The 16,360-nt window shown below is 35.8% G+C and overlaps 2 protein-coding genes across 2 annotated transcripts; both read right to left on the bottom strand.

The window, feature by feature from the left end:
- Positions 1-3,058: 3,058 nt before the first annotated feature.
- LOC136320786 (olfactory receptor 5J3-like) lies at positions 3,059-3,997 on the bottom strand. Its single transcript, XM_066253936.1, has one exon. The coding sequence runs from the start codon at positions 3,995-3,997 to the stop codon at positions 3,059-3,061; it is 939 nt and encodes a 312-aa protein (XP_066110033.1).
- A 6,714-nt stretch (positions 3,998-10,711) lies between these two features.
- Positions 10,712-11,662, bottom strand: LOC136320785 (olfactory receptor 5AS1-like). The gene has a single exon (XM_066253935.1). It carries the CDS (start codon positions 11,660-11,662, stop codon positions 10,712-10,714), a length of 951 nt encoding a protein of 316 aa, XP_066110032.1.
- Between the last annotated feature and the right edge of the window lie 4,698 nt (positions 11,663-16,360).

The raw sequence follows: 16,360 nt of genomic DNA, 5'->3' as shown, positions 1-16,360 counted from the left end.
AGAAAGCAGATGGTCAATTCTCCTGTGTGTCCTGACTGGGAGTCATACGTGGGACATCCACACGCCAGGCCGAAGCTCTAGCACTGAGCCAACCAGCCAGGGCACTTTCTACTTTGAATATTCTGCCCTTCTTGAATATGTCTGTTGAAGATTTTCCAATTTTGAAAAAAAAAAAGTCCCTTTATCTTAAAATATTTATTGTATCTACTCTCTCTTTTTCTGAATAATACGTGCTGTTTTATCTTTTAATATACTTTTGTCTGTACTTCAGTTTATATAATTTATATTGGCTTATGTTTGAGATTATTAATCCTGTTTTATGCTTTGTCTAATATGCTCTAATTTCTTCTTTTTTTTTTTTTTTTTGTATTTTTCTGAAGCTGGAAATGGGGAGAGACAGTCAGACAGACTCCCACATGCGCCCGACCGGGATCCACCCGGCACGCCCACCAGGGGTGACGCTCTGCCGAGACCAGAGCCACTCTAGCGCCTGGGGCAGAGGCTAAGGAGCCATCCCCAGCGCCTGGGCCATCTTTTGCTCCAATGGAGCCTTGGCTGCGAGAGGGGAAGAGAGAGACAGAGAGGAAGGAGGGGGGGTGGAGAAGCAAATGGGTGCTTCTCCTATGAGCCCTGGCCGGGAATCAAACCCAGGTCCCCCGTACGCCAGGCCAACGCTCTACCGCTGAGCCAACCGGCCAGGGCCTCTAATTTCTTCTTTTACATTCTTATTTTCAGCTTTTGTGGAATTATTTTCACAGAATACTATTTCTTTTGGTTTTTAAAAACAGCTTTATTAAATATAATTAATATGCAAAACACCCTGCACCTATTTAATACATAGAATTTGATGAATACAAACAAATGCATACACCTGTGAAGCCATCACCACAATCAAAATAATAGATACAGTCATCACCTCTGAAAGTTTCCTCATGTTTCTTTATTTTATTTTTCTATTGTGGGACCAGTTGGTATAAGATCTAACCACTTTTTCTTTAAATTGAATTTATTAGGATGACATTGGTTAACAAACTTATAGATTTCAGTTGCACAATTCTACATCATCCATAGAAAATATATATTTTGTATTCACCACCGCAAGTCAAATCTCCATACATCACAATTTATCACCCCTATAACCTCTTCTATCTTTTAACACATTTTTAAATACACAAACAGTAATTTTAACTATAGGCAGTATGTTGTACAGCAGATCTCTAGAATTTATTCATCTTGCATAACTGAAAATGTGTACCCTGGAACAATAGCTCCCTAACCCCCTCTCCCACCACCCACAGTCACACCCTCCCCCCATGAGTCCCATAGCACTATTCACAAAATCAAGGATATGGAAAAAACATGTGGTATATTCCTACAATAGAGTATTATTCATCCTTAAAAAAGAGAAAAACCTTGACATTTGTGATAAAATGAGTTAACTTGGAAAACATTACACTAAGTACTAAGTGAGATAAATCAGTCACAAAAAGACAAATACAGCCTGATTACACTTGGAGGAGGTTTTTAAAATAGCAACTTCATAGCAATACCCAAGAGAGTGTTTCTGTTTAAATTTATTTAATTCTCTTTTGAAATATTTCATCTTAAAAAATATTCCTAGCATGTTTCTCTATTTTCTTCAATATGTTAATCACAGTATTTTTGGAAGCAGTTTGCTACCTCCAGCATGTGGCTCTTCTGTGGTTCAATTTACGTTTTGTGCTTCTTTTTTTCATTTTTATATTTTTGACTTTTTGTATGAATAAAAGGTTCATACTCTGACTTGTCCCGTTTCAGGGGTATGGATATGCCTAGATGTTTAGATTGAGGTCTCTCTCTCTCTCTCTCTCTCTCTCTCTCTCTCCCCCCCCCTCCTTTCTCTCTTCAGTCCTTAAGCACTGACTTAAAGTTGTTCAAAAGTCTAGCAAATGTTTTGAGAATGCAAACATTACATTTGTCGTGACTCCCCCTCTAGCTGGTTGTGTATCTTCTGAACACAGCAAACCAGTTTCTTATACTCTCCCCTCATTTCATTCACTCCAGCCTCTTGTGAGGAAGAGAAGGTATGTGTTTAAGCTCCTATAAAATCTAATTCATCTTTCGGTCTACATAACTGCTTACATACAGCTCCACTGTCCTCTCTTTTCCTAGAATAGTCACAGGGCACAAGTTCAGAATCAGTCGGTTCTCTTTTTTGGTAGATCACTGTATTTCATATTTATATTTTTGGGGACACCACCAAAAGTTCCTTCCTGATTTCAGAAGTTCACCTATCTACTATCTATCATCTATCTTTCTAAATATCTATTTATTATCTATCTATCTATCTATTATCTATCTATCTATCTATCTATTATCTATCTATCTATCTATCTATCATCTATCTATCTCTCTGATCTATCTCCTGTCTATCATCAATTGCCTGTCTGTCTTCTATATCTATGTACGTGTTTGGTCCATGCCTGGTGAGGCCCAGAATATGGCTAATGCTCTGGAAGAAAATGCTACTGTATGTTGTGAAACCTGGAAAGTATCTGACAAAAGCTCTACTGGCTCCTCTGAGAGCTTGAAGAACTCTCTGAGCATCACAACCTGCATTTTCAAGAGTCCCCTGCATCAGTCAGATAAAAGTCCGTACACTTTTCCATGTCTACGCCTCTTTGAGTATGAACCACTCCTGTTCTCTTATTCTGTAAGAACTACTCCATTTTGTCAACAGAAGTAGTATGTATCTTGTCTTGCTTTTCTTATTTTCTACAAATGCTGTTTGAATCATAAGCTACTCCCTCCATCCAGAAGTAAAAATATGCTATCATATTGTAAGCACTTTCCCTTATGTTTTCCTAACATTTTCATTTTGAAATATTTTAAACTTACAGAAGAGATTCAAGAATAATACAAATTTGCAAAAATACTCAACTAGCATTCATGTCTCATATTGCATGAGGGCATCTTGATTTTAGTTCTGTTTCTGATTACATAAGTGTGACAGAATTTTCTTTTTAATTATCTACTTGCAGGTTAATGTTATGTTAACAAAGCCACAGACAAGGCTGAGTCAAGCTGAAGTGCTTTTCCTCCATATTGATTTCTTCGCAGCATCTTTCACGTCCTTATTCCTCAGGCTATAAATCAGTGGGTTTAGCATGGGAATCACCAAAGTATAAAACACAGCAGAGACCTTCTCCTGTTCCAGGGAATACTGAGAGCTTGGCTGGATGTAATTAAAGATTCCAGACCCATAGAATAAGGTCACAGCAGTCAGGTGGGAGGCGCAAGTAGAGAAGGTTTTGAGCCTCCCCTCTGATGAGCGAATTCTCTGGATGGCAATGATGATGTGGATATAAGAGATCATGATGATAGTGATCGTGAACACTGCAATGACCCCAGACAGTATCAATAACAGCATCTCATTGTTATGTGCATCAGAGCAAGAGAGCTTCAGAAGAGGGGGAAAGTCACAGAAAAAATGATTCACAATGTTAGGACCACAGAAGTCTAGTTTGAGCAGACCTATTGTGTGTGTCAGCGAGTTAATGAGTCCTCCCAAGTAAGATACAAGGACCATCTGAATACAAACCCTTTGAGTCATAATGACTGTATACAACAAGGGTTTGGCTATTGCCACATAGCGGTCATAAGCCATCATAGACAGGAGGATGACCTCTGTGGTCGCATACAGTGCAAAAAAGAAACTCTGTAAAACACAGCCAGAAAATGTGCTGGACTTGTGCTTTGATAGAAAATTGATCAGCATCTTAGGAGCAAAGACAGTAGAATAGCAGATATCACAAAAAGAGAGGTTGCTGAGAAGGAAGTACATTGGAGTGTGCAGTTGAGCATTTAACCAGATCAAGGCAATCATCCCCCAGTTACCTACCAGAGTGATGAAATAAACAAAGGTGAAAAGTAAAAAGAGAGGGGTCTGCAAATTAGGATTTTCCGTTAAACCTACTAAAAGGAATTCTTTCACACCTGTGTGATTCCAATCTGCCATGCTTGCACATTAATATAGCTCTTTATTTTCAGAACAAAATGATATTACTCAGATGAAAATTAAATGATGATTTCGTCCATGATCCAGTATCCATAATAGCAAAGAGCATTTAGGTTTACCCTGTAGTTAGATGAAGAAAAAAATTAACTTCAACAGTGGAGTTATGTATACTAGATAGTGCATCTTTCACGATTCACCTTACTGGAACTAGAGATTATTTTATTCCCTGATTCTCAGTTTCCACAACATAATATTGAGATATAAAGAAAACTCTTAGGTCATGAAACTATTAATTGTTTAAACTGACACTGATAGCCAGGTATGACTTGTGCCAGACCTCTGACTCATTCTATGGTATTTACAAGTCCTCTGCTTATATCAGCTACAAACTGAATGGCATTCTGTGATAGCAATTTTTTCTTGTTCTGTCCCCAAGCTGTTTCTATTTTTCATGCCCAGTTTATTCACAAAACTGAATTCCATAGTGTTTAGCTCTCTTTCTTTCTAAATTTCAAACAACAAAATATTTTGCCTTATCTTTTGCTCAGTTTCCTGCCCTTAGCAGATCAATGACTATACTCTCCAAAGACTTTAATCAAGAAAATGAGGTACAGCAACCTTTTCATTTACTATGTGGTGTGAAGGCCAAAGTACAGCAGTGCAATTCCACTTGAAAAATTTGTATTTTTCTAACTTCACTTCCACATCTTTGGTTTTTATTAGCATTATAAGAAACAAACCCAAATACCCAATGAAGAGAGGGATGGTGTTTCTATGAGATACCAAAACTATGTCTATCATGACATAGCTACATCAGATACGTCCTGCATTCAAAACTGTATGCTGCTACTTAGTTTCACTTGTTTGTTTTCTGATATGATGTAATATTAATTCAACAACATTAATGATTAAACATAATAAGTCAAGTCTTTCATGATACTTTCCATATTCAGTCAATATATATTCCTCAGGAAGCTGGAGTTCCACCATCACTCTGACCTTGACCTGCTCTATATTTTGCTTATTTACAACAATTAATAGAGAAACAAATTCAGCAGAGTCTGTGTAACTTTCCCACTTATCATTTAGAGAAAAAGAGGAAAAAATGGAGTTCCTGCCAATGGTAGATGTGAACAGACATGACACCGATGGGCAGGACTCACTGCCAGGACCCAGAGAAAACAAGTGTCACTTCAGAAAGTTGGCGGTGAGATTTCTAGTAACAGCTCTAACAAATTCATAATATAAAACTGAAAATAGAGAAAAATGTTACCAAGGATCAAGGTATCATTTTTCTCTCACGCTGTTAGAATTCCCACTAGAAGGCAGATTTCTTCTGACACTACAGCCTGGGCTTTTGATGCCACTCAGTCTCATCTTCCTGATAAAGTAAGAGGCTGCTTTAGAATATTAATAAGCATGAGAATTTTCTTATGAAAATAAATACTGGAGTAACTGCTTAACAACTTTTCAACTTTCAGATTGATAGCTTGAAATGTCAGAATTTTAAAAAGGTAATTTTAAAAACACATAGAATTCCTTCGCATTGATTTTTTTAATTTATGACTCAAAAGAAACTTTAGAAAATATATAATAATTAGTTATCTAGGACACAGTTACTGATAAGAATGTTGATGAAAGAAATCATAAAGGTAAAAACATTTATCATAATATTAAACAGTGAACCCAACCAAATGCTTGTCAAAAGAGTTAATAATTTTCCATATAATGATCTCACCACACTGTAAGTCCATAGTAGTTAACCAATTAGGACTCACTATACGCTCTCATGGAGCTTTACCCAGAAAATATAATTATTTTGACATAATATTTATAACAAAATTTATTATAAAAATATATAAATATTATATATTCTTTAGTGATCATATAGTGTTACTCATGTTATTATAAAGTTATATACAAATAAATATATAAGTGATCATGTTTTATGTTGAATATCTTATATATAAATTTGTAAGTATAATATATAATGAATAGTTCATGAATAAAATTTTCTACATGACAAAAAAGCAAAACATCAAATAACACACACAGAAAACTTAACAAACAACAAATAAAAAAATTTTAAAGTCACTATTAACAACTGTGGCATTCTAAAAGACTCTAGAGTATTTAGCTATTAGACTATTTAGATAATCTAATATAAAATCAAAACACACTGATTGGAAGATTATTTTATGTAAGTTAACCAGAGTTGTCATGGGAAGAAGTAATAGTTTGTTGTAACAAAAACAGTCTTTTGCTGAGAATCAAGTGTCTGTGTGTATACCCAGGTTTGCTACAGATAGGATGTAGTGACAAACTTCAAAAAAATAGAAAACAACTCTTAAAATATAACTATTGGAATCACAAAATAAAATTAGATCTAAAAGATTTCCAAAAATTATTATATAAGATTGGAAAAAAATTATTTTCCCTATAATATAGCTAAAATACATAATCATTCTCAGATATCCCATTTTTCATAGGATATCTGAAATTTTCCCTAAATATATAAGTAGTTTTAAATTTTATATAAGCTAAATATTAAATAATGAAAAATATAGACTCTCTCACATACAGATATTATGTAAATATTACCCTTTTTACAAAACAAGAAGAACATTTTCTAGCCGTTTGGAAACAGTAGTAAAATTATACAGCTGGTAACAGATTCTTCTTGTAGAGAGATTAGGAAATATCAAAAGATCAAATAAACCATCGTTAGCATTTCCTAAACATACTCACAATAACAAAAGTCCAGAGTAAACAGAGTATCTAGAGAAGACCACATTTTCATGATCTTTAAAGGACTTATAGCTGAGGTTAGAGATTTTTTATGTTTGCTTCCTTTTCTTTTGGGAACACAAACAGGGTCTCAGAGTGTAGATGGGATCTCCATTGTCCACAGGTGAGATCATTAGCATCTTTTCTCGTCTATTGGGACTGGGACTGGAACTAATCAGAGCAGCTGGTCCTGGTCTAAACAGTTACTCAGTAGATATCTCTGCCTTCACTTTGATAGAATGTACCTCTTTCATACATAAAACAATTTTAAAAACAGATACGTTTTCTAAAACCTAAACATCTTGTAATAAAGGCACAATACAGAAAATAAATGCCATTGCAAGAACTAAAAAAATGTGTCCTGATTACATATATGCTACTCAGACAAGTGTTCAAATGTTTTAATGATGAAATCAGTAAAATTGCCTTCTTTGCTTTAAAATAGAAACATTCATATCTGCTCTACCTACTTCACTGATTCATTATAAAATTGATAATAAAATTATGCATGGCATCATACTCCAAATATTTTAACAATCATTTATATTAAAGCTTTATGATTACACAGAGAGAGAAAGAGAGAGAGAAAGAGAACTAACTGAATTGTATGCTTTCCTTTAGGAGTATTTACATTAAAATATATGCTTTGCTTTTCTCTCAGAATTCAATAGGCATCATAGAGCTGTAGACAATGTGGAGATGTTGCATATATTTCACATAGATTCATTAGTTTTTTACATAAATTTATATTTAGTTATCTTTAATCATACAAATAATATATACATTATTTGTATGTTTGGAAAAGGTAGTAGTTTTGTACAGTTCTGTTGTTACTTATTATCATGTTGTAGGCACTTTAGAATAAAAGTAGAGTAAGTTACATTATACACAGATAAATGAAATAGTAAAGTCTTGGGTTAATGTCAGTATTGTACAGCATTTAAAGAATTATGACAAAAAAAATCTTATAGGGATAGAGAGCTGTGTGGGAATTGCAGGAAGAAAAGGGGAAAGGGGCGGTGGAGGAGGGCAGAGGGGAGATAGAGGGTGATGGAGGGAGATTCGACTCAGGGTAGTGAACACACAATGCAATATACAGATGATGTGCTGTAGAATTGTGCTCCTGAAACCTGCCTAATTTTTATTAACCAGTGTCACCCTAATAAATTCAATAATTTTTAAATAAATAAAAATTATGACATTGTTGTATACTTGTGAAGATACTGATAAAATATTAACATGCCTTTAGATACAAAATGGAAGATATTACCATATCATAAGAGAACAAACTTCAATAGAACTAATAGCAATGTATCAGTTTTAAATAATAACATGTCTTCTCCACCATCCTTAACAGTGTTTACAGTCAAGAAAAGGTTGGATTCTCAATCAATATTCACTCCCAACCTCTATCTTTGTGCCATCAATGAGGCAAATATTATCTCATGTGTTTAAATTCTTTATTCTAAGAAAAGATATTTATGGATGCATTCTTTGAAGATAAATATTCTTTAAATATGACCTACAAATTATTTTGTCTGTTTTTAGTAGAAAAATTGTTGTTATTCGGCACATACCATAAAACTCATTTGCCCTTGTCTGCCAAAGGTCAATATAAGGGCAATAAAGGTGCAAAGTTATCACTTAGAATTTATTCATGATATGAATTAAATACACATATTTTTACAGAGGAAACATCAGTTTTAGTGTATTAAGTTTGTGTGTTGCATTACTTTTATGACTGAAAATTAATATAGCTTCTCAGCATTCTCTCTCCTCATAGAAACAGAAAGATAAATCTAATTACATGTAATTGTCACATATATCCTTCTTTATTCTAATTTCTTCTCAACTGTAGTTTATTTTATAAAATATATAAATATTTTTAAAAAGCTGACACATTCAGCTTTAATTTTATATTTATTTTATTAAAATTACATTATGTCTCTGTTTCTAGGTATCATCAGAGTATGTCTTAGAAATAAATAAAAATTAGAGAAATAATGCAGAACAAAATTAATAAAATCACATCTGAGATGTTCTTAGCAAATTATTATCCTGACATGTTCAGGCAGTGACCTACTCTGATGGCTTTATTTATCTTATAGTGAAAGAAATAGTGAAGAGCCATTTAAAATTTCTTATTGATTGATTTTGGTGAGAGAAAAAGGGAGAGGGAGAGAGGGAGAGAGAGTGAGAGAGAAACAGGAACATTGAGCTGTTCCTATATGTGCCCTGACTAGGGATTGAACCGGCAACCTCTGTGCTTCCAAACAGTGCTCTAACGAACAGAGCTATCCAGCCAAGTCATGATGAATGATTTTAGCGATTCTCCTCTGGGGACAATTCTTCCCCTGAAGGGACATTTGGCAATGTTTGGATACATTTTGCTTGCCATGAATAGGTAGAATGCTACATGTATCTAGTGAGTAGAGACCAAGGATGCTGCTAATAACTCTAAAATGTACAGGGTAGGCGTCTCCTCACCACACCACCAAACTCGAAAAGAAGTACTGGCCCAAAACTCAAGAGAGTTACTTTTAGACTCTGAGCTAGATACCCTCATAATAATTTCATAATTTACAAATACTTTGTATTTTATTTATTTTAAACTAGCTTATTTGGGGAAATGAAAAATAACTTTTAGATTAAAAAGGTCCTTATTAAAGAGGCTAATGTGCTTTTTCATGTAACCTCAGGTCCTTTAACACAATGGAAGGGTGAATAGAAGTCAGCTCATTTAAAGATACTCTTATCAATTATTTTAACATAGAATACACTAAAATTAAAAAATAATTCTAAGTAACCCCTTTACAAGGTTTATATAGGTATTTAAAAATATACCAGAAAAAATTTTTCCTGCTGCCAAAGAGTTTTTAATATGAGTGGGTTGACAGACAAGTCAATGTATATCTTTAGTATAACACAGGGGTCAGGAACCTATAGCTCGCAAGCCAGATGTGGCTCTTTTGATGGCTGCATCTGGCTCGCAGACAAATCTTTAATAAAAAAAAATAATAACGTTAAAAATATAAAACATTTTCATGTATTACAATCCATTCATTTCCTACTGCTCATGTTCATGATTGCGGGTGGCTGGAGCCAATCACAGCTGTCCTCTGGGACAACACCAAATTTTTACTGCATAATGCGTAATGTACACAGGTCGTTGTATGGCTCTCACAGAATTACATTTTAAAATATGTGGCATTCATGGCTTTCTCAGCCAAAAAGGTTCCCGACCCCTGGTATAACATGATAAAGAATACTACAGTGAATCAATGTACAAAGATTTATGAGAACCCTAATTGCAGAATAGTATTATTTATTTTAATTCAGTAGTATTTTAGAGAATAGAATAATTATATATATATATTTTGTATTTTTCTGAAGCTGGAAACGGGGATGCAGTCAGACAGACTCCTGCATGTGCCCCACCGGGATCCACCCGGCACGCACACCAGGGGGCGATGCTCTGCCCATCCGGGGCATCACTCTGTAGCGACCAGAGCCACTCTAGCGCCTGGGGCAGAGGCCAAGGAGCCATCCCCAGCGCCCGGGCCATCTTTGCTCCAATGGAGCCTTGGCTGTGGGAGGGGAAGAGAGAGACAGAGAGGAAAGAGAGGGGGAGGGGTGGAGAAGCAGATGGGCGCCTCTCCTGTATGCCCTGGCCGGGAATCGAACCCGGGACTTCCGCATGCCAGGCCAATGCTCTACCACTGAGCCAACCGGCCAGGGCGAGAATATAATAATTTTAGAGAGAACATTTCCGTAAAAGGGGATGAAAACTTTGTGAAGACGTGAAGATGGAAAATCATCTTTATTTCTGGAAATTAATTCAAAACAGTTGACACATGAGATGTTCATGACATAGTATTGCTGATGAGATTGGAAAGACAGGCTATGACCTAAATATTTTTCAGTGATTTAAATTTTTATTGATTTGAAAATCCAGTTTCTTTTGAATACGCTTTTGAGGGCACTTTTTACATCCTTGTTTCTGAAACTGTAGATTATTGGGTTAAACATGGGGAAAACAACAGTATAAAACACCGCAACTACCTTATCAGTGTTTAGGGAGTAGCTGGTGGTGGGGCGTAAGTACATAAACAGGAGTGTTCCATAGAATAAGGTAACCGCTACGAGGTGAGAAGCACATGAGGAGAATGTTTTGCTTCTGCCACCTGAGGACTTGATGCTCAAGACAGTGATGAGGATACAAAAATAAGAGATAAATATAACCACAAATGTGCTAATCTGGATAAATCCACACAAGGCAAAGAGCAGAAGCTCATTTATATGGGTGTCTGCACATGATAAAGCCAGGAGAGGTGGGATATCACAGAAAAAATGGTTGACAATATTGGAGCCACAGAATGGCAGCTTGAATGTGAGGTAAACGTGTACCACCGAAGTCACACTTCCACTAAAGTACGCCAGCGCAATGAAGCCTATACAGACTCTCCTAGACATAAGCGTAGCATAGAGCAATGGGTTACAGATTGCTGCATAGCGGTCATATGCCATTGCTGCCAGGATGAGGCACTCAGCGTCAGCGAAACAACCGAAGAAAAACATTTGCACTGCACAGCCAGAGAGAGAGATGCTTTTCCTGGATGATAAGAAATCCACCAGCATTTTAGGAGTGATTGCTGTAGAATAGCTGATGTCTAAGAAAGACAAGTTGCTGAGAAAATAATACATGGGGGTTTGCAGGCTTGAATTGACATTAACTAGGGTTATTAAGCACATATTTCCCACCACAGTTAGGGCATATACTATGAGAAACACCAAGAATAGTGTGATTCTGAGAGGCAAATAATCCGTGAATCCAACAAGCAGGAATTCAGTTGGCATGGTATAGTTACTCTCCAACATCTTCTTGGTTTGCTTGGTTTTCTCATCCAGAATAGATGGTGTCAGAATACATGAGTTGACTTGAGGGATTGATGAGCCAAGAATATCTTTATTCTCCCTTCCAAGGAAGCAAATAAAAGGACAATGAAATCATAAGCATGGCATTTTCTCTGACATATTTGGTTTGTTTTCATTTTTGTCATTTTCTTTAAAAGAGGTAACTAGAAATTATCATCAGTAGCAGGGAATGTTTTTCAGAGGTGATCTTTCAAGATACGATAACATTTTAAAATTTGTGCACATTAAGAGGTGGTATTAGCTCCTGTCAATCTAAAAGAAATGAATGTGGCTAGGTGGACAAGAGCTGCTAGAATGATGAGAATGGTCAAAATGCTTAGAGACAAAGCTCTACTTTTTCAATCCTGAAGTCATATTCTTCCATGTATAAGAGAGTGGAGTTGAGAAAAATTCTAGAAAAAAGTGTTCACCTGTAAACTAGATAATTCAACAGAAAGATATCTGTGACCCTGGAAGGTAGTTTAATATAACAGTTAAGAGCACACTGATTATGGAACAGCTCATTATATATAATAAACACCAATATGGTACATATTAAATAAAATTTATTAAAACAGATAAATTGATATTTTTGTGTTTTTGATTTTTTATTAATTTTTATAGAGATAAAAAGAAAAAGAGAGAGAAACATCAACTTGTTCAACTTATTCATGCCGTCATTGGTTGTTTCTTGTATGTGCCCTGAACAAGGATCGAACCCACAACCTCAAGATGTCAGGATGATGCTCTAATCAACTGAGCCACCTGGCCAGGGTCTTTGTAGTTTTCTTTTAATTATTTATTAAATAGGTCCATGATCTGACTTCCCTATAAAAAAAAGCCATTGTGGTTGTGACTGTGTGTGTGTGTTGTATGCAAATGTAATGTTTTGTCAGCCAGATATCTTTTTAAATATGCCTTATAATTTTTTCTTTTCTCTTTGTAAATTTATGTCCCTACTTATCTCTGAGATATCACAATGCCTGGTTTTTATCAGTTTGACACTAACAAAAAAAATATTGCACAACGCATGCAGGAAATGAGATTGCTTCCTGTTCCACAAAGAAGCTCAGCAGCATTTGGGTGCAGGACTGAAGAATAGCAGGCATCCACAAATGACAGGCAGCTAAGGAAATGATACATGGTGTTCAGAGTGTGGCAGTTAGTTGGATTAGAAAGAGCATTTCTAGGTTCCCCATCAAAGAAATGGTAGAGATGAGCAGAAACAGCACGAAGAGGAACACTTTCAGCTCAGCACGCTCTGTCAGCCCCACAAGGATGAATTCAGTAAGCAATGTAAAATTAACATCAGCCATGCGTTGTTTGATTTTCTTAGGACCTGTCAATAATAAGACTCTAGTCAACTGAGAAGAATCATTCTACACTATTCAGACTACTTAAAATCTCTAAATAGCTGTGTGACTTGTCTTACTGGTCTCTCTGCTCTGATCATTTTATCTATAGATTAGAAAATTTTAACTGGAAAGTCTCTCATCTTTTCAAGCACTATTTGCTTGTTACATAAGTAAATTCCATGCTGAAAATTAAAACACTAGTGTTTTCGATTCAGGATTCATTCAAAATGCTGGTCTTAGGGTGAAGGGGGAAAAACTGAGTGAATTTCATTCTAAAATATGTAAAAAAAAAAAAAAAAGCCAACCAGTTTATAAAGTATAATAATCAAAGTTGAAAGTTTAATCTATGGTACTGTGAAATTTTCATAAACCCTTCATTTTGTATTTAATAGTAGCTAAGTCAAATATATCAAGATGTAAGAATAAACTGGTCTGACCTGTGGTGGCGCAGTGGGATGGAGTGTCGACCTGGAACACTGAGGTCGCCAGTTCAAAACCCTGGGCTTGCCTGGTCAAGGCACATATGGGAGTTGATGTTTCCTGCTCTTTCCCCTTGTCTCTCTCTCTCTTTCTCTCTCTCTCTTTTTCTCACTCTCCTCTCTGAAAAAAAATTGAATAAATAAAGTCTTTAATAAAAAAAAGAATAAACTGTACTGTGGCATTTAAAACAAGAGAGTCCACTTAGGCCTTTATGCGTTGTTGGCACTTCACATTATTTTTTAACTTGGACGTGATGAAAGGCATCCACAGCCTCTGGAACCATCCTTAGAAAACAGCTAGAGGCACTGGCTTCAGAGAAGGATGCCCACTGGGAATGGGGCTGGGAGAGAGGGCTCTCTCACTGAGGTGAGATGTGAAACACAGTGAACAACAGTTTATAACTAGGCTGTGCTATCCAATAGAAATATCTTCCTCAAAAATTCAGGAAATAGAATCTTTAGTTTTTCTGAGAAAAAGCAGAGCAAATCAATAAAACATACAATACTACTCACAAATTTCTTTTATGTTGCAACATATATCTTAGAATATTCAGTGTCTTTTCCACTTAATCAATGAGGATTTGTTGATCACGACTGCATTTTATCTGAAAAATTTAACTATATTTTCACATTTATGTGCAAATATAATATAAGAATAATTTTTAAACAGTTCACAATACTGTATCTTTACATCTAAGGAATAAATGATGCTGTTTTGGTGGCCTCATTCTTTCACTTAAGAGACAGAGACACTATTTCTGAGGACAGTAGTTAAAACTCAGAATAAAACAGCATTGCCAGATGACAGCAATATTAAGAAATATAAAGATAACTATGTTAGATCTAGTTACTGACAGGGGAGTAATCCCTATAGAATTATGTAGTTATGATGAGTTACAGTTAATTCCTTAGCAAGAATATTTAAAATTGAATTAAAACACTGATTTTCATTGTTCCATTAGAATCTGCATAACAATTTTGATATGGATGTAGAAAATGTAATTTAAGTGTAGGATAAGGAATAAAAATTAATACCCAAACTACAAATTGCTGCCACTCCTGTAATTTGTAGTGTTTATCAGATTAAATCTGAATATCATTTCTTTCTTATTTTCCATCTTTTTTTTTTGTTTTGCTTTGCTTTGTTTTTGTATTTTTAATGTATTTCCAGCCTGTATGTATATGGTCTATTCATATAAGTGAATGACACTTACCAACAGAAGAAAAAATAGCCAACACCTTAGCTCATGTAGGATCCTTCGTGACCACTCATTCCCATGGTTTATTTCTCTATATTATCCTCAGAAACAAAAGCAAAAACAAAACAAAAATAATAGTTCAGTTTACCTGATGTTTAAATTCATTTGTAAATTAGGTAAATGACAGAAGTTCCAGGTAGAAAAACCGTAATTCCAGCTTCTTGAATCGAGGAGAAACTAAGAGGCAGCCTCCAAGGTGTGAGAACAAGAATGAGATGCTCAAAACACCCTTGTTTCAGAAGACAGGTTTTATGTTTGCCTTAGTTGAAATGGGAACAGGGTCCCTGGAGTTAAACTTCTGGTTAAAAGGATATATTGAATATATTATTTAAGTTCCTCTGTGTTTCTTGAGGGATTTAGGAAACTCTTAAGAATTTAATGACTCCCATAAGGCATTTAATGTTCTGAACGTTACGATAAAATGAAGAAAATGTGATGCAAGGATAGGTTAAAAAAACAGAATATATGTATCCTGATTTATTGATGTCACACCATTAAAAAAATAAAATTATTAAAAATAAAAAAAATAAAAAAATAAAAAACAGAATATATGATTTCTGGGGGAAAAATGCAAGAAAGATGATAGTGATGCCTGCTTGGTGGTTTAGCAAGGGAAGCTTTGTAGAACACATTAACTGGGCCTACCTATCAGAAACACACACACACACAAAAGCAAACAGAATGGGTACAAATAAGAAATGAATTATAGTAGGATAAAATATTCAGCAAATATTCTAAGATCTGTGTTGGGCAGATAAAATATATTATGCTCACTTTGTTAAAGATGGCACTGCCCACGAGGAGGCCGTCGCCCAGGTGATATTAATGTGTGTCTCTGTTGCAGGTAGAATCCTTGTAGCCTGGGCCTTGGTTTTAGGATTAAGCCTTTCCCACCCCTTTTGATGTGGGGTGGTACAATCCAATCATGCCTCAAAGAAGTGACTTTGTATTAGAGACTTCCCTATTTTGTATATTGGATTAGAGATTGTGAAGCTACAATATAAAATGGGGGCAGAACGAGAGTTTGGGCTCTTGGTTCCTGGGATGATCAGCATGAGAGAGCAGAGGGAGCAGAGCAGAGAGCAGAAAGAGGCCATGTGGCCAGGAGAAGCAGCCAAGATGGCGGAGTGCTGAGTGAGATGCCAGTTTATGCAGAGTTTGTATCTGGGATAAGAGAAGGGAGATGGGAACTGAGGAGAATAAGGCTGGTGAGCTAGAACCTTTGATTCTGGGAAACTCGGATAAGTCAGTGGCTTTGTGAGCACTGAATGTGAGTGGGTTTTGGAGCCCAGTGTGTGTTTTTACTTGCCCGCCGGGTGCAAGCTTGAATTAAAGACTATGGCCCACCAGTTTGTGGCTCCGTTGTTTCTTTACCGACTGTCCGAATCCAGTGCGAACCTGCAAGGGCTGGGCTGCTCTGATGGTGGCCCTGGCTCTGGCTTCTGGCTTTACAATCTGTATTGTTAGAAATAATGTAAGTAGGAAATACTGTAGTGAATAATAAGGCAATACACAATGGAGATCTATTCTCTCTGCCATGCTTGGTAACCTCAAAATTTTTCTCTCACC

This window comes from Saccopteryx bilineata, chromosome 1, assembly GCF_036850765.1.
Source record: "Saccopteryx bilineata isolate mSacBil1 chromosome 1, mSacBil1_pri_phased_curated, whole genome shotgun sequence".
Lineage (NCBI taxonomy): Eukaryota > Metazoa > Chordata > Mammalia > Chiroptera > Emballonuridae > Saccopteryx > Saccopteryx bilineata.
Note: the sequence above shows the minus strand (reverse complement) of the source record. Positions and strands in the feature narration are given on the sequence as shown.